We start from the raw sequence: 19422 nt of genomic DNA on the forward strand, positions 1-19422 counted from the left end.
TACAGTTATTCTATATATAAAAAAATAATTGTAAAAAAAATAAAATGAAAACTAAAAATCTAAAATTAATAAAAGTATTTAAAGTCAGTTTGGGACCAAATTATATATATATACACATAGTCATGTGAAAAAGTTAGGACACCCTATTGAATTCCTTTGTTTTCCTTGTTTGCCATAAAACCTCAGATGAACAATGAACAGCAACGCATGACATATCACGTGTGTCATTTATTTATTTAACAAAAACAAAGACAAAATGGAAAACCATGTATGTCCAAGTTAGGACACCCTATGATTCAATTGCTTTTAGCAGTAATAACTTTATCAGTCCCTCACATCATTCTGGAGGAATTTTGGCCCACTCTTCTTTACAATATTACCCCAGGTAATATTGAAGTTTATGTACAGCTCTTGCCACAGCATTTCAGTTAGGATGAGGTCTGGACTATGACTGGGCTATTAAAGCACTTTGATTTTTTTCTTTGTCTTTTCTGTAGATTTGCTGCGGTGCTTGATATCATGGTCCTGTTACATGATCCAATACTGACCCAACTTTAGCTCTCGGACAGATGGCCTCACATTTGACTCTAGAATACTTTGGTATACAGAAGAGTTCATGATCAACTCAATTGTGGCTTCAAATCGAGCCCAAAATCATCAGCCCTTCAGCAGCATAGGTGTTGTTCAGATGCAGCTTTGCAAACCTAAACCGTGCTGCAATAATTTTTTTGATAAAAGAGGTTTTCCTCTGACAAGCCTTCCAAACATGCCATACTTGTCCCGTATTTTTCTAATTGTACGTTCATGAATTCGATCATTTAACATGTTAACGGAGGTCTGAAGAGTCTGCAGTGAAGTTCTTGGGTTGTCTGCCATTTCTCGGAGCGTTACATGGTCTGATGTTGGGGTGAATCTGCTGAGACTGCTAGGAAGATTGGTGTCTTTTTTAGACGTCTTCCACTTGTGAACAATCTTCCTCACTGTAGAATGATGGACTTCAAATTGTTTGGAAATGGCTGTATAACTCTTCCCAGACTGATGGCAGCAACAATTGCTTCTCTAAGATCATTGCCGATGTCTTTCCTCTTTGACATTGTGTTAACACACACCTGAAGGCTCCTGACCAACCAAAACTTCTGCTTTTATAGAGGTTCTCACTCTTGCTGAAGATCAGTTAATCAAATGTATTTGACTAGCAGAGCCTGACTGCTACTTACACTCTTAATTCCCATGTTAACAGTAAGGGTGTCCTAACTTTGTCACACGTGCTTTTCCATTTTGGCTTTATTTTCATTAAATAATGAAACGGTGTGATGTGTCATGTGTTATTGTCAATCTGAGGTTTTATTTTCCAAACTGTAAGACCTGCCAAGGACCAGATATTTATTTTAGTATGTCCTGATGCAGAAAACCATGGAATTCAACAGGGTGTCCAAATGTTTTCACATGTCTGTGTCTGTGTGTGTGTAACATTATTTTAGTGTTATTCTATTTAAACCACACCAAATTACCTTGTTAGCTTGACAGCCCCAATTCAAACTGAACCTCATTCCCTTTACCTTTCACCTCAATCCAGGTTTTTCAGCACTAGAAAGATTTATAAATCGGAGTAGAGGTCATGAAGTTGAATGAGGTATCAGTCTGAAGCCAAACATGCTTTAAGCCCTCGACTGCCCTTGTATCACAAAGCATCCCAAAACCCCTACTAAAACATCACAAAGCACACGCAAGAGAACAGAGAATAAATAGAGGTCAGCTCATCTGTGCTCCAGGAATGTATAGCGACAAAAAGTAAACAGGCTTTTGAATTGATTTGAGACTGGATGAGGTTGCTGGACTCATTTCTTTCAAGTATTAGGTTAATGTAAACAGTTCAGGCTGTTGACCTATGCAAATGAATGGAATCACTGCAAGTGGCATGGTTTGGTTAACATGTTTAGCATCTGGACTACAATGAATGCTCTACACAGTACCTTTAAAAAGCATACTGACTTCAATTAATGCATTTGCAGATGAAAAAATAATGAATCATGTAAGTGAATCAAAGCTGCAATCATGGAGTTACATGTTTGCAGAGGTGAGCACTGATTGGCTGTTCGGTGATTACGCTAGCGAAGCTATGGGGGTGGAGTTTAGCACTACCAAGGCTTCGCTACTGGACCAATACCTTGCAGTGGGTGGAGCTTATAGGGACGCCCACATTTGAGGCAACGAGCACTGTTAGAGCGCTCATTACTTCAATGCAAAATCCACTGTGAAAAGACGACAAATGACAAGACAAAGACAACAGATAAAATGAAAGAGACACACATAGCATGGAGCAAGACACCAGTGACCCGAGCAAACACAGAGACAGCAGCATGCTAGGAGACAGATGAGGAGGGGGACGAAGATGATGTAGTGAAGCATCACTTAAACACAGATCTGTGAAGAGAAGAGGGTTATTTCATCCTGTATGCACCAAGGCCACGTCTGAGAGAAGAGGAGGGAGCAATCAACTTCATTTCTAAAGGGTTTGAGAGTACTGTCTTAGCTTTGATTAGAGCATCATTGTCCCAAGATTGACATCAATGTGCGATCAAGTTCATTATGACAATCGGAAAAAGTGACAAAGCCAATGACATCAGTAACTGGATGTCCGAGATCTGATCATCTAAGATGCCTGCCAGAGTAATCTTGATTAAAAACAACATCAAATGTCATTATCAATTTCAGAAAAAAGGGAAATGTGGCTCATGTACTTTAAGCAGCTTTTTATATAATATGCATTCTTTTCTATTTGAGGTTTGGATTCAACCCTATTACTAAAATGTTAATTTTGTCACATATATCTAACATAATAAACCTGATTTATGCGATTTCCCTTTTTTTTAAAAGAATAAAAATAAATAATTTGTTTAATGCAACTAATATTATGCAAAAATATTAAGTCAATTTGAAATGCACTTCTGGGATTTTTTTTATTAGTTATATATATATACATACATTTATATACATACATTTACCTTTCGTTTTTAGTTTAGTTTTAATAAGTATACTATTTCAACAAATATATTTTCAGATACTTGCCAAGGCAACATTTCTCAGTTTTTATTTTTAATCTAACTTATTTTATTTCAGCTTCATTTTAATGAACAAATAATAATAATAATAATAATTTGGTTAAATTAACAACAATAGTTATTAATAAACCTAAACAAAACAACAACAAACCCCCCCCCCCCCCCCCCCCCCACATAAACTGAATTAAAAAAATTCGACTTAATTAGTTCACTTAAAATTCTTATACATTAACTTTGGTAACTGGATAGAATGGTTGAGCTGGACAACAATACAAATTTAGAAAATTAACAAGTTTTCTTGTCTATATTTTTGGAGCAATTAAGATTTTTCTACAATTAATTACAATAATACATTTATATCATTTGATTGTATGAGTTGATTAAAGTCAAGGTCTAGGAAGGTAAAGACCAGCACGACATGACACATCAAAATACCTGTCAGACATTTGAGTCTATGAGAAACAACAGAGTAGAACATGAGGTTTGTCTCTTTATTGGTATAGGACAGCACCCTATTTATGGAAAGTGTCAAGTTGTTGTGCATCGATGTCATTATATATCAATAACAAATAGCATCATTTGCTTAAAGCTGACGTGTGCACCTCTCATCCCCTGTAAAATCAGATGTCTCCCTCCTCTCTCTGCTGGCGTGCACACAATAACCAGCTGGGCTCTGACCCGATCTTTACCTTGCAGTGTGTCGTACTGATTGGAAGTCCGATATTGGACGCCAAAACAACAGTGAGCGCTGAGGCCAGCTCAATAGTGAATCCACTGTGGGGGGAGGGCAACAAAACACAACTTTATACAGTTACACCTGTAGTTCAACCAATAATGACAATGCATGCCGTTGAGAGAGGCTGGTGCACGCACAGCATGCAGGTCTGGGGAGCAGAAACATTTGAACAGGCATGCAGTACGTCCGCAGGGAGATGAAAGTTGACAGGTTTTCTTGAGTTCTGTGCCTATTAAGTGTGTCAGTATGTGTGTGTGAGTGAGTGTATCACAGGATAGACACGTGTACATGCATGCAGGTGGAAACATGGTGATTGTTCTCTCCTGTGGCCTCTTAAAACACACAGACATCATAAACGTGAGTAAGACAAGCACTGTGCACAAACGGGAGCTTAGACATCAACAGAAACATTATCAAACTAAAATCTTTTGCTTGCTTTTATTTCAAAACGCTCATTTGAAATAACTGTGGTTTTGGATTTGAGTGTTTGAGTTACGTTTCAGTGTAATCATGATTTCCTAAAAAGGATCCCTTAAAAACTGATCTGAAGCTCGCGTTCTCAGAACAAATGACGCGACATCTTTTTATAGGGCGGTAAGCCTTTGTTCTGATTACCAACTCAAGCTCATTTGTTTTTGACAGTTTGTCTCGTTACTAAGAGAACGCAAGGTCGCTGAGGCCGTGTGCACAAGTGTCTTGCTAAATTTAGCAAACCCGGGCAGTTCTGAGCTTAGAGTGCAAAACAGTGACCGGTCTCTTTGAACTCCCTCGATTCGAAAGTGTGCTAACATTTTAAATTGAGTTCATTCTGCGGTGACATTTAACCCGATTTGTGGTGGTAATACAAACAGGGATTGAGGGCAAGCACCAAAACGAGAGAAGAGAAAAGCCGATAAAATGAACTAATCTAGCAAGATATCAGACAAACTGTTATAACCCTGCTGCCAAAGCACACGCTGCGTTTCTGTAGTCTACAATTACACCTCAGCACTGGTGTAGCACCAAGTTGAAGGTTTCAGTTCTGTTCGTTTTTACACCAAAAACCGGTTCCCACTTCTACAATTTTCCACTTGCTAAAGGAAAAGAAAGACACCTTTTGTATTGTCAGAAATAAACAAGGAGGAGAAAAATGGTGTGTTTTTGTCATGGGTTTACAGTAAGAGGCCACTTATCCTAAGCCCACTGTACACGGTGTCATTTTTCTGGCTTATTCGATTACTGCTTGTTAGATTCAATGCTATAATTCCAGTGAGATTCACAATTATTGGCAAAATTGTACAGTGTACATGTGCACTGGGCTTAAGAAGACTTCTTACTGTGGATTAATCATCACATCTGCATGCAACAGGAGCACATGCATCCATTATCATGCAAAAACAACATGCTCTCCGCCAGTAGGCTGATCTCACCTGGAGGGGGTGATGGGTGTGAGGTCTTTGCCCATTGTTTGAATGACACGTCGACCCCAAACCCACAGTCCAGTGCAGATTCCTATGCCACCATATAATAGCAGCCAGACCGGTGTGGCAGCATCCTGCATCACTCCACCCTGTTCGTAAATCATCCACAGGGCCACCAAAGGACCAATTGCGTTACTGCAGGAAAGATCAAAACAATGTCCACAGGGGAAGTGACTACAGCAAGGTTATAACATAAAGGGGATGAAGCCATGTGGTCTTCAAACTTATCACTTTAACTTCATCCCAAAATGTCTCATGATTATGAAAAGATAACTTCCTTCCTTCCAAATTAGGTCGTTTTACTTAAATCAGATCGCGATATGGACTAATATCTGTAAATATTAAGCAGGAAAAGTCTATTTAAATATGAATCCTGCATGTTATATGTGTCTGTGTTAATAAATGGCGCAGAAATGTTTTGTTTATTACACACGGAAATGCGCGTGAAGCTTCTGTCGTCTCACTAAATGAGGATGTAAACACATGAACATCTCCAGAACTGCACTGAGAGTTAAGGAATAAATCACACAACATTTCTTCCATGTTTTATTTTTAATAGTAAAACCCCTTCGTTTACCAAAAAATTAAGTTTGCGTAATTTTAAATAATCAAAAGATAAATGAAATGAATGCTTTATTCTTCATTTGAGAACCGACGGGGGGAAAAAAAACATTTCAAGAGGCTATTTTAAGAAATAATTTAAGAAATTACGTTTTTTTTATGCATTTAAATAATTAGACATGCTTAAACACAGAATTAGGTAACAATAAAACATATGGTAAAAAAAATAAAAAAATTCATAGGGCCCTAAACGTAATTTTTGTTAAACTTTTAATAAATTCATGTGAAAATGTTTTTTATGATTTTAATTCATTAGACATGCTTTTTGATCAATAGAATTTAATTTAACCATTAAAAAGGAGTTAAAACTGAAGAAAAAAAAATGGAATTTGGAAAAAAATTAAACTGATTTCATAGGGCCCTACAAGTTGTTGCCTTAAAGCTGTAGTTTATTAGTTTGGGATGGGTTTGTTAATGGGGTAAAATGTTGAATCTGAACAGAGTTACTGTATTCTACTCTGAAATTAGCTTGAGAATCAATAAAACCATTAATCAAGGGCATAACACATTGGTACATAATGGTCTATATTTGTACGTTTTGAAAAGGTACTGCCCTAGTGACAGCTTTTATACTTTATTTCTGAGGGAGAACTTTCAATTTTGTTTACACTTCAAACTAAATACAAAGAATAATCAAATTATGTCACCAACAAAACCAATTTTTTAACAGACAGATTTTAACTGTTAAAGCATTAGGCAGCTGAGGTTAACCTAAAATCATGGCCACGTCTCACTATGGTTTTAACAGTCTTAGAAGTCTGGTTATCTGCCAAATCGTCTCTAGAGCCGTATACCAGATCCGTGGCACTGAACTGAGGGCTTGTTCTCAGGACACACTAATGCTGTGGAATGTGAAAAAAATGGTGCAAATACTACAGTAGATCTTATTCTAAACTCGCTTAGCATGCTAAAAAGGACAAATACTGAAGGTTCTCAAAAGCATACCTAAACACTCTCACATAAAAAAAATAAATAAAAATAAAACCTGTCAGGAAAAAGTTTAGGAAAGTTTTTGTTTTGCTTGGTTTAGAAAGAAAAAAAGACTAACAGATGAAGGGGCATACCTGACATCATTCCCACCATGCGCAAACGATCCGAAACAGGCGGTGAGGATTTGCAGGAAGTGAAAGAGCAGGAAGATTTGCGGCTTGTCCTTCTCCTCCTTGTCCTCATCAACGCAGTCCTCCAGCACCGCTTCAACAGGGGCCCGGGGCTCCCTTTTGTCTGCCGCCAACTTCACATCCACGTCACCTTCCTCCGCTTCAATCTCAGCCTCCGCAACCGCGTTACAGTAGCTGGAATAGCTGTCATAGCGTAATCGCTTCTTCGAATAGAAGACCGTATCGCCCACTAGCTTCTCGCTGTCCTCTGGAGGAGGGGCGCTGGACTCCGACCGTATCAGGGGCTGCACCGGCATGCCGCAGATGGCTGCTGTGTAACATGTATAGCTGTTGTTGCGGCGGAGGTGACGGTAGCTGTTGTCGGGACGTGAGCCGCTGCGCTCGTCTTCCAGGCGGCCCAGGTGGATCTTGTGTAGGAGGTCCTTGTAGAGACCAGAATCCTTGTGTACGGTGTGATAGACCTGGCCATCACTGCGCATGTGTCCGTCAAAGCTGAAGGCCCCATTGGACACGGGTGACTTGAGGCAGCCGTTGGTCATGGAGTTAGTGCGACCTGATAGAAAAAAAATGAAACGAAACATGAGGTCAGCGTAGGACACTCTGGTCAGATGGTACCCATTTAAAACAAAACAAGTCCTTTAACGTACCATACACTCTGCCGTGGGGCAGGACGGTGCCTCCATTAGCCAGGCTGTTCAGCTCTCCTGTCGACTCCTCTGTCAGGGGCAGCACAGCATCGTTGATGCTTTTTGCACCTGGAAGCTCTTTAAAGACGGGGGCTTCCTCTTCCTCCTCCGGGATTTTATCCAAACTCTCATCAGAGATGCGGGAAAGAGCATGTGCTTTCTTCAGCCGACCTGGTTTAAAAAAATTACAATAAATAAATAAAAAGGAAACCATTGAATTGAAAATCATTTATTAGAGATCAATAATAGGGATGCGTGATATATCAGTATCACATTGGTTATTGGTAAATTTTTGACTTTAATTTTTTTTTGTTATTATATCAGTCTATATTGGATATTTAATTGTACATCATCTTATTTCCATTATTTTTTTTTTTAATTTTTGCATTAATTATTCGTCTCACAGTTAATCTTTAAAAGCAATAAAATGTAATAAAACTTTAAAATCTTATCTTTAGCACATTAAATATACATTTCTCATATTGGACATTATAATGTTATCATTAAATTGTATTCAATTCATTTTGATACAATAATCTAATGCACCTCAATCAGCAATGACTGGTTTTAGTTTTTAGGATTTAATTTTAAATTACATTTAAAATTTACGTTAAAGTTTTCCATTTGAATATTCTAAAATTAAAAAAGAACAGTATTCATATGATATAAAAATCTTTGGTATCAAATTTCTTTACTCGTTTTAATGCATCCTCACTGAATAATAGTATTAATTTCTTTCTCCAAAAAAAAAAAAAAAAAAAACACATTACCCAAACATGCAATGGTAGTAACCTTCTGTACAAAATAATACATAATTGTCACTTATTGGTATAGGCCAAAATTTTCATATCAGTGCATCCCTAATCAACATAAATGTTATTTGCCGAGCAGATGAGGGGAAGTAGGCAAGCTTTGTGAAACTGGTGAAAAGCTGAAATTTAAAAGCAGCATTAAAAAGATTACAGTGAGAATAATATAATCAAGCAAACATAATCACTAATAAACATGGATAATCCATGCGTGAACTGTGATATCGGTGCGATTACAATTGGCGCTTTTAAATCGAGCAGTGATAAACAACAACAAGCACTTTAAATTAGTGGCCCACATATTTAATGCTAATTTCAGCTTTACTCATAAAACTGACCCTTCTCAGAAGCTTAAAAGCCAAATAAATAAATCAGATTCCTACAACTGTAATGTCTCCCATGGGGAACCGCACAATTTAATCGACCCTTGTTCTGAAAACAAATTAAATAAAGCATGCAACAATTTAAAGCGCTGATCTGTGAGTGAAAGCAGTCCTTTAACATTACATTTCATTAGTGATTCATTTCATTAAGACACTTCTCTCAATCAAAACACGTGGGCAGCCAGTCTTGCACTGAGAAAGGTGCATCGACTGCACAAGGTCCGTGAGACTCATCTGAAAAAACAGTGATGTTCTCAAATAAACAGCTTCAGTTTATTTGCTTTTCATTTCTCTCAGCGTCAGTCGAACACAACATGAGCCAGCAAAAGATAGTCTTTACATTACAGCGCGCCCCAGCAGAGCAGAGCAGCAGATGTTTGGCAAATCCTTCCCCTCCTGAACTGGTGAAGATGCCTCATGCTGAGTCACATCTTTGACTTTTTTTTTTTTTTTTCAAAGCTAGATTAGAAATAACATTTAACTTAATGGCCAGATGTCAAGAGCAAAAACACATGGATCACTTCATTTCTGCGAATGTAGTTAATAATCGCAACTGTCCTTAGATAATTGATTCTTAATTGGAAAAAGAAATAGAAAATTTAGGAGAAACGTTACATAGAGATCTAATGCAGTCATTAAAAACACCTCAAGCCTGAGGGAGGGAAACGGACAGTACGTACTTGCAATTTTCCTTCTCATCCAGGGGCAAACGAAAATCCAGACCAGACCGGCACATACCAGAGCACCAGCCAAAGTAATGAGGGCAATAGCCCAGACGGGGAGCATCTCCAAGCCCAGTACTGCACAATAAAGAAATACATAAATACACTTTACTGTGAGATTTAGAAACCATCCAGTGCATTCATCTCGAAAGAAAAGGTATTTTAGATGGAAACTCTTAAAACAATATTGTACACATGGCCTATTCAATGACAACAAACTCATGTCTGATCAAGGACATCTGTTATCGGTTCAAAAGTGTCTTACAGGGAGCTCCAGTGTACATGATGGAGAATGTGTTGATTCCGATGGTGGACGCATAGAAGAGGGGCAAAGCACGGAGACCATTGGGAACAGGGTCATCCTGTAAAGGACAGATCACAGCGAGAGCTTAAACTCTGTACTGTGTTTACCACACAGATGTCACGAACGAGGACAAAACACATTCACTGTCACATTTATACTTTGGTAAACTTAAATGTCATATTTTGCAGTACAAAAATGATAAATTGTTGGTTATAATTTAGCCATAGCACATATCAGTATTATTTTAGTTTTATTTATATATAATTATAGTATTTATTCATATTTTGAATGAGCTTTTATTTTTAGATTTCCTACCTTCATTTTAATTTGGAAGTTTTAGTGATTTTGTGTTCAATTTTATTCACATTTTATATATTGCGGTTCAGTTTTTTTCTTTTTATTCATTTTATTACTTCAGCTTTAATTTAATTCAACGAGTTGCTAAGGCAATATTTCTATTTCTATTAATATTTTCTTAAGTTTTAGCAGAAACAACACTGATTTAGGCTAAATACTCTTTTTAAGGGATAGTTTACCTCCCAAAATAATATTCGATTATCATTTATTCATCCTCATATCATTCCAAACCTGTTTTAATTGTGAAACACAAAAAGAGATGTTGAAAGCTGGGTTAGGCTCCAAAATGAATTTAAAAAAATAAATAAAAAAACTGTCTATTTTAGAGCTTTGCAGAGCAGAAAATGTTCAGTGTAACATACATAAAAAAATAAAAAAGTAAATATTTATTTAATACATATACAGTATACCGTACACACACATATTATTTAGACACAAACTTTTATTTTTTAAGTAATTAATAAATTTGACCACTAATTTCTATATATTAAGGCACAAAGCAATTATATGGTTTCAGAAGACTTGAAAGAGGTATGGACAACGTTTATGTTTTGTTATTGTTTTATGATTTTTAATCTTTTTTAACCTTTTACTTTCATTATACAACAAATAGCTGCTTGGACATTCTGCTAAGCATCTCCTACTGTTTGTCACTGAAGACGGAAAGTCACACAGCTTTGGGAGAGTAAATGATGAATTTTCGTTTCTAAGTAAACTGTTCCTTTAAACCACAGTCAGTGCTTACATGGCCCAATGCATTTAGCTGTCCCTAACTCTTTTAGTCTTATATATTATCTTATATATCTAAACCAGGCACACATCTAAAAGATGAATTGCTGTCGACTGTACAGCGTTTGCTGTGCCATCACAGTGAGCTATTGTCATGCAATATAAACACAGCCACAGTTCCTTGGGAATAGCTGAATGCATGTTAAACAGTAAATATAATGGGAACACGTGAGGTCTTATAAGAACCGGTGATGGACTGGTATACTGAAGGACTGGGCAAATGTCTCTTGGATGTTTATATTGGATGTCTGAATCAAAAGCGCGAAACACTTAAAGCCTGTCTGAGCACTTTGATCATTTTATTTTTTTCTCTCCCATTTTGATGTCAAAATGTATTGAAGCGAGATCACTGAAATAAGGTGATGAAAGACAGGTGTAATAGTCGACCCATGACTCACCTTGCTAAGAATGAAATATCTGATGATGAAGAAAAGCAGACCAGACATGAGACCAGACAGCAGAGGGGAGATGAACCATGAAGCAACTGCATCAAATAAACAGCAATTACTAAATCAATAGTGTTCCAATATAATGAAGCATTATGCTGCTAGAGGCACAAAGGCCAACAGACAATGTTAAACAAATTACACATCTCTGTTACAAGTACATCAACAACAAAAATGAGATAATGTCACTCCAGAGAAACAATACATATACACAAACTACTACCATTCAAATGCTTGGGGTTGGGAAGATTTTTTTGTTAATATGTTGATATGTTTGTGACAATATATACAAGATTGTTTTAATGAATAAATAGCTCAAAAGAACAGTATTTTTAATTGAAAGTCTTTTGTACCATTATACATCCCCTTACTATCACTTTTGATCCATTTAATGCACCCTTGCTGGATAAAAGAATTTCTCTTTCTTTCTTACTGATGCCAAACTTTGAGGGTATTGGAACATTAATTAGGACACAGGACCAAAATTAATTAGACAGCAGAAACATTCAGTAAAAGGCTGACCTTTAGCTTCAAAGCGTTTAAAAAAAGGTTTTCAATTTTCTGGCGTGCAAAAAAAAAACTACCGCAGTGAAATAAATAATGAATTGCATAATGGGTTTTTTCCTTACCGATTTTGACTAACTGCATCCACTGCACTCCTTTAGTGCCAATAGCAACCATGGAGAAGCCAATAGTAGATCCCACAATGCAATGAGTTCCAGAAATGGGCAACTTCAGAAAAGAGGCAATGAGCTGCCAAACCGCAGACCCTGAAAGAGACAGGAATATGAGTGGGAAGTGGAGCAAAAAAAAAAAAAAAAATTCTTCCAGCCATATGTTCTATTCCCTTCTGTCTTCAAAACAGACTCTAGATGGGATACTATTAAAAATATTACAATGCAGCCATTCATAACCCAGTGATATTAAAACAACAACAACAGCATAATGGTTTATATATATATATATATATATAATCCATGCAGTTAAAAATTCTAATTTTTTAAAATTGCAGTTTTTATTCCAAAGGTGTTTGTTTTTTTAACTCTGACTTCAGCTAACATACCATATTACAACTCGCACTAAAACAAGTGATCATGATTCCCAGAATGTTGCAGCCTACCGGGAATAAACGAATGCCTCGCTAAGCTTCTCCGTCATTAATCTTCAAAATTAAACACTGAGGTTTCAACTATAAATGAGCCATTACTTACCAACCATGGCGCTGACCTCTCCCGCCATCAGTATCGGCACGGTCTCATTGTATAAACTGACATCTATAATTCCCTTCCGAATGGTTTCCCCGACCTTGGCACCGAGCAGTATGGAGCCAAGTGTCTCAAATATGGAAGCCAGGATGCAGGCCTGACGTAGTGTCACCACCCCTGACCCGACCGCTGTGCCAAACGAGTTTGCCACGTCATTGGCCCCCACTGAAAATGCCAGGATGAAGGCTATAATGAAGCCAAGCACGACCATCCACAGGTACGGTTCCAAATCCATCTTGATTTTTGTTTCACGCAAAGCTTCCAAATGAATCCCAAGCGAGCAACTACAAAGAACAGGAGTAAAGTGCTGTACTATGAAGGAAATTCTCCTTCGCTGGTTTTTCTCCCAACTTTCCCCAGGCTAAAAGAGTTGTTGTGGGAGAGGCACACTGCTAACTAAGCCGTTTAACCTCAGTCTGTTGAGTGCTGAGCAGTGTAGGCAGGAGAGAGCATTCCATTGTTTGGCCCTCTAAGTGTCCTGTCCACAAAGATGCCTTCAGCTGTCAAAACAAGAGACAAGGACATCATTAGACCGTTTTTGAGCCTTCCTTATAGATCAAATAATGTAGCCTGAAAGACTGTGGGATATGGAAAAGTTGGAGAGACAGGTGTTGGTGACGTCAAGGAACTTTAAAGCTGGGAAAAAAAATAATATAAATGCAGGATTGGGGAGCTAGAAACTCAGCAGAAAACAACAAATGGTCAATAAAAGGAGGTGCTTTTACTTTGACAATGTTGATTATCAACTTCAAGAAATCAAACACTGGGATCCTAATAGGCCTACTGTTGAAAACACTGATCCTGTGGGGGGGTTTCTAGTAATAAACATCAGTAATAAAATGACAAAAATCTACATATAAAGAATGAAAAAAAAAAGGCTGAATAAGTAACAGGGTTGAAAACTATATGCAGGTTTGTATTCATTTTCTATACATTTTAAGAATTTGCATAACTTTTCACATAAACAGCACAAAATAAAGTAAAAGTAAAAACAACAATAAACATCAAATGGTGAAAAAGGTGTTGCTTAGGCTTCAGAAAATTGTTATTATAAACCTTAAGAACTAAAGAAAAGTTATTGATTAAAATTAAAATAATAATAAAAAGAATGAGCAACAGGGTTGAAGATAAGCCACTCGGGAAGAACTAGTAAGCTTCGAGTTTGAAATAAATATTGGTGAGTACAGTATTTTTGGGACTATAAGTCGCATCTAAGTATAAGTCGCATCAGTCCAAAAATACGTCATGACGAGGAAAAAAAACATATATAAGTCACACTGGACTATAAGTCGCATTTATTCAGAACCAAGAACCAAGAGAAAACATTACCGTCTCCAGCCGCGAAGGGGCGCTCTATGTCTTCAGTGTAAACTACAGGAGCACTGAGCAGCGTAGAGCGCCCTCTCGCGGCTGTAGACGGTAATTTTCTCTTGGTTCATTTCTCTCGGTTCATGTTAAATTAATTTTGATAAATAAGTCGGACCTGACTATGTCGTAGGACCAGCCAAACTATGAAAAAAGTGTGACTTATAGTCCGGAAAATACGGTAGTAATTCTCCAAAAAACTAAGAAAACATTTTGTTTGATATTTTTCCCCACACAATAACTTAAGTAACAGAGCAGAAGGTTGAACATGACAAACTTTACACCCTCGACAAACTTTTCTTCCTGCTATACTGTAAAAGAGTCCAGATAAAACTGCAGTAGAAGAGTGTTACATTGTTTGGGGACATCATGTGGTAACAGGATTAATAATCACAAATTTGTTTGATATATTTCAGCAGATTATGGGAAGATTATGACGATATTATGACGTTACTGTATGACTTCGATTGTTGAATAGAGTTGGAAAAGTCAAGAACTTTGAAGTGAGACAGGCCAAAACCAGGAGGTGAAATACAGACATTTGTTTGTATGTTACAATTTAACCAGTATGAAGAGGCGCTATATTTAATGCAAGTGCACAATATAATGATTTAAAAATAAATACATAAAGGTTTGAAATAAAATTAATAGCAAAACACAAAATAGAAAAAAAAAACACTTGAGCAATTACATTAACTGGCCAACTTACCCTATGACACCAAGGGTGAAGCGTTCAGGAGTGACCAGGACACAACGTGGTTCATAACAGAATGTAATAGCGCACTAAGCACCACAAAACAATCACTCCTGCTTCACACCTCCTCTCGGCTCTTGGCTTGGTTTCAGGTTCGAGTCTCCCACTGAGCTGAAGCAGTACAGCGAGTCGTGCTGCAGCTGCACTGTTCAACACTGCAGTCGCAGCCCCTGATACGCGCTTACAGCCTCCTTGCTTCCTGCTTTCCCCTCTCTAAAAATCTTAGTGGGCCGAATTCACTGGAAAACGGCAGGTCTGTAAATGGGCCACTATGTGCTCGGTGAAATCTGATCAGTCCTGTTTATCGGAACGACTGATCCCACACCAAGGGGGGACAGTACGGTATTTAGAGCATCAGTCAACAGCTGATGACAGAATGGACTTTCAAGCATTACAAAGACACAGTATACGACCGTATAGTGACGTCAAAACCATCACCTGTAAAATTACAGAGCGTACTCACCACAGGCCAAACCTGCAATGCAGAGGGTGAAAATCCCTGCTCCGTGATACAAAAGTCAACTTGGAGGGGGCACAACGGCACATTCTTCTACTTCACTAAGCCTGTTGTTTAAAGGGAATTAGATGTAGACAGTGGGAAAGCCAGACTAATACATGCTCAAGGTACTGATTGTGTGCAAGAGTCTCGTGAACGTCAACACCTCACGTATCAAACATCACATGGTTGCTGGCTTTGTCAAAAAGGATAGTCTTAAAATAGAAAACAGTACTTAGAATTTTTTTTTAATCTCACACTGTTATTTTGCTGTTAATGCAGCCATAAGAAATGTCTTTCAAAAGCCATTAAAAAATAAATAAATAAATTGACCGACTCCCAACTTTTGATCAGTAATGTATGTTTTATATACGTACACATGCGCACACACACGTCGATCAACTTCTAAAGGAGATGTCATAACACATTCAAGCAATGCCTGCTGTTTTTTTCAGGAAATAAAGCACTTTTGAGACATTAATGTCTCATGCATACTAAATAGCAGCAATGGATTTCAAAGAGGTCTGCATTTGAGAACTAATAATGGTTACGACACATTTCGGCAAAACTGATGTTAAGCCAAAATACTGCTACAGCCATGTGACACCAGGAAAGGGCGATAAGCTGAGACAATTTGGATGAAATTAGAAGCTCCTGCTGCTCTCAGAAATTTGAGGTCTACTGGTTTTGGCCCTTCAGCGCTTTAGCAGTCTGTGTAACAGATTTAGCAATTCATTTGTTGACAGCTCTTGTCAAAGCCCACTTTTCATACTATAGTTGAACTGATTCGCTTCAGGAGAAAACAATCAACTTGTTCAAAGAGATTAAACTGATATCAGTTTATTCGAGATTCATTTATATGTTTGACCTTGTTTTAATGTGAGAAATCCACTCGGTTTGGAACAAAAAAAAATAAATAAATCACGACATTAAGACATACTTAATAGAACCGTTCATCCAAAAATTAAGAATCGGTCATCATTTTCCAACCCTTTCCCTTACCTTTATTCTGCTATTTAGTGTTGGTTACCACTGAAACCCATTCGAGTTCCACAGAAGAAAGTCAGTCATACAGATTTGAATCAACATTAGAGTGAGTAAATGATGACAGAATGCATATTTTTGGGTGAACTGTCTCTTTAAGGACCCATATCAACAGCAAAATCATAAAACATACACACAAACTTAAATTGCTAAGGATACATTTCATAAACCATAGTGTGCAAAAACCCTCTAGGCTCAAATGTTCATTATGCATTTAATAGATTTACATGGATGTAAAAAAATTCCATAAAATTCAATTTATAACACAATAGGATATTCAAGACTATAAATCCCTAAGGCACAAAACAAGCACTGGGAGACGAATATTACCATAATACTAAATATTAAAAACATTCAGCAGATACTTTGATTGCTAAATACAGGTAGGGAGATGTGTGGGTCCTTTTATGCATACTAATTACAATAACATGTATACTGGCAAGTTTTTACAAAGCATACCCCTTGACAATGACATGCCCTGTCCAGTATATGAGGAACATACCGAACCTGTTGCATGAGACACGACACAAGAAGAAAGGAGAGTGCAGTAAAATGCATCGGTAATGACTGCAGCACTCTAAACTCTAATCAAGAGTACTCACCTTCAGGCTATGCAGTGCTCAGAGCTTTCCCTCTTTTTTTGTAAAGTGGGGTCGGAAAATAATTGGAAAAATGGGAGATGAACAGATTAAACGTGAGGGATCATGAATGAAATGATGGGAAAATGCCCAGCTGATCTGCCAACTTATGTCAGTGAAAGAGGAGCAATGAGAACGGTGAATGGATTCAGACAAAGAAAAGATCACAATGTTCTGTAAAATGTAGTTTAAGGAACTGCCAAATGAAAGTCAGACGTGCTGCAGGACAACGGCAGCTCGATTCTCATTGAAAAACCTGTCACTGCAGTCTAGACTGCTTCTTAAAGACAGACAGCAGCATCATAGGCCAGCCAGCCAATCATACCCGCTTTCAACGGGAGCGGCGGATCTGATTGGCTAATGCAGCATGGGGAAAAAGGAGTGACAGGGGAGATCAAGCCAATCCGAGTGAGGAGAGAAGAGGAGGGGTCAGTGAATCATTTCTAACAGTCAGGAAAAGGCATGCAGTCATACCAAGGACATTCAGTGGTGTATACACTGACTGCTGGCTCTATTATATCTGCATTACGTCTCTCTAAAGGAATGTAGCATCAAATAAACAAACACACATAACCAAATGGAAGAGGTAAATTTACAAAAAAAAAATTAAACGCCACAGAATTCTCTATCCTCAGAGTGGAGCAGCAGACAAACACAGTATTGTAAAATATGCCAGTATTACCAATATTATGGGATATGCAAACTACCATTGCATGTAATTTGTATGGGGGAAAACACAGCTAATGTAAAAAAAAAAAATACAAATAATAATTACATATACACTGTATATTTTAACAATACATAAGATTAAAACAGAACCAAACTAAATAAAAATAGTCCTATTAGTAATAATAATATCAGTTATTATTAATCAGACAATACAAGAATAACCTAAAAGACGAAAAAATATGTGATTTACATAGACATTATTGCAGCTGTTAATTTGCATTTAAGGTCCCTAGAACGGCTGGACTGACTGAAGAATGAATGTGTCTCACAGTAATCTCCTCCACAGTGAACAATAAAATGGCATCTGCTTCAATCTTATTATGTAGGGCTCCCACATCATTCAACCAATGAATTTGCATTATTTTTGCATGACTTTTTAGTCACTTTTTTGCATGACTTTTTAGTGGATAATGTTTTTTTTTTTTTTCTCAAAAGTAAAGTTTCTTTAATTCTTAATCAAAAGTAAAAATGTATCTGCTTTTACTACTTCTAACTGATTTCTACCTGTTTGTCAACATTTTCACTGGGCCCAACAAAAGAGTTTTTAAATTAATAATAATAATATATATAAAAAAATAATTAATAAATAAATATATACATATATAATTGTAATATCATAACTTTTACATTCATAATTTAATATTTATTTAGAAAGTTATTCTAGACCTATATATTTATATTTATATATATTTATTTATATATATATATATATATATTATAATTCTAAATATAATTTAACTGTGTGAAGAATGTATCTTTATAAATAAAATGTGCAAAAATAGCTATATATTAACTCAACAACAAAAAAACTCATCCCTTTTTTACAATGCTGTATTTTAAAGATAATTTGTTAAAACTCCTAATAAGCTTTACATATTTATTTATTTTAATTTATTGAAAAGAGTTTAGATAATGTTTTAATGCTTGTTCAATGAACCATAAACAATTAATGTACATGCACCTGTGGATAAGTCCTTAAAGGGATAGTTCGCCCAAAAATTGGCCATTGTGTAGAGTACCACAACATGCGCATGCTTTTCTCTGTACGTAACCAAGGCGTCTATGGCATGCGGTCTATGCAGGGTCATAAAGCTGTCGGATTTCACAAAAAATATCTTAATTTGTGTTTGGAAGATGAATGAAGGTCTTGTGGGTTTGGAACGACGTGAGGGTGAGTAATTTATAACAGAATTGTTATTTTTGGGTGAACTATCCCTTTAAGTCACTAAAGGTTAACGGGTAGAATTGAAATGTCAGAGTTATAATAACAAACATCAGAAGATGCCCAGGGTTCCTGATCACCTGTAGCACAACAAGCCACAGTCCTGCTGCAGATGTGGCCAAAGCAATAAACTGCAATGTCTGTCATGTAGAACGCATTAGAGAGTGCTACAGGAAAACAGGAATGACAGCTGATCAACCTTGGAGTGCCAAACCACATGTATTCATCAATGTGTCACCCCAGAAATGTCCAGGAACTCGCAAGTGCCTTGGTGGAAGAGTACACTAACATCTCACAGCTAGATATGGCAAAGAGTCCACGAGGACGCTGCTTCTGTCCACACAAGATACTCACTGGGCCCTTTTGATATTGACCCTCCCTTTGTTCAATAACTCAAGTTTACCTTTCTGTTC

The 19422-nt window shown here is 37.1% G+C and overlaps 1 protein-coding gene across 4 annotated transcripts in view; it reads right to left on the reverse strand.

Annotated features, from left to right (window-relative positions):
• The window catches only part of slc20a2 (solute carrier family 20 member 2), a 33780-nt gene that overhangs the window by 5386 nt on the left and 8972 nt on the right, over nt 1–19422 (reverse strand). The window contains exons 1-10 of one of the 4 annotated variants that reach the window (XM_052563364.1): nt 17023–17242; nt 12708–13261; nt 12126–12266; nt 11449–11534; nt 9866–9962; nt 9559–9678; nt 7648–7857; nt 6944–7553; nt 5208–5393; nt 3752–3836 (exon numbers count right to left, since the gene is read on the reverse strand). In XM_052563364.1, the coding sequence (XP_052419324.1) occupies nt 3752–3836; nt 5208–5393; nt 6944–7553; nt 7648–7857; nt 9559–9678; nt 9866–9962; nt 11449–11534; nt 12126–12266; nt 12708–12996 (1824 nt within the window). In that variant the 5' untranslated portion in view covers nt 12997–13261; nt 17023–17242. Of the gene's footprint in view, nt 1–1690; nt 2253–3751; nt 3837–5207; nt 5394–6943; nt 7554–7647; nt 7858–9558; nt 9679–9865; nt 9963–11448; nt 11535–12125; nt 12267–12707; nt 13262–14835; nt 15084–17022; nt 17243–19422 lie in introns of those variants that run through there. The other 3 variants (XM_052563363.1, XM_052563362.1, XM_052563365.1) reach the window with 3 other exon arrangements.

The sequence above is a fragment of the Carassius gibelio genome, chromosome B8, assembly GCF_023724105.1.
Source record: "Carassius gibelio isolate Cgi1373 ecotype wild population from Czech Republic chromosome B8, carGib1.2-hapl.c, whole genome shotgun sequence".
Taxonomy (NCBI): Eukaryota; Metazoa; Chordata; class Actinopteri; order Cypriniformes; family Cyprinidae; genus Carassius; species Carassius gibelio.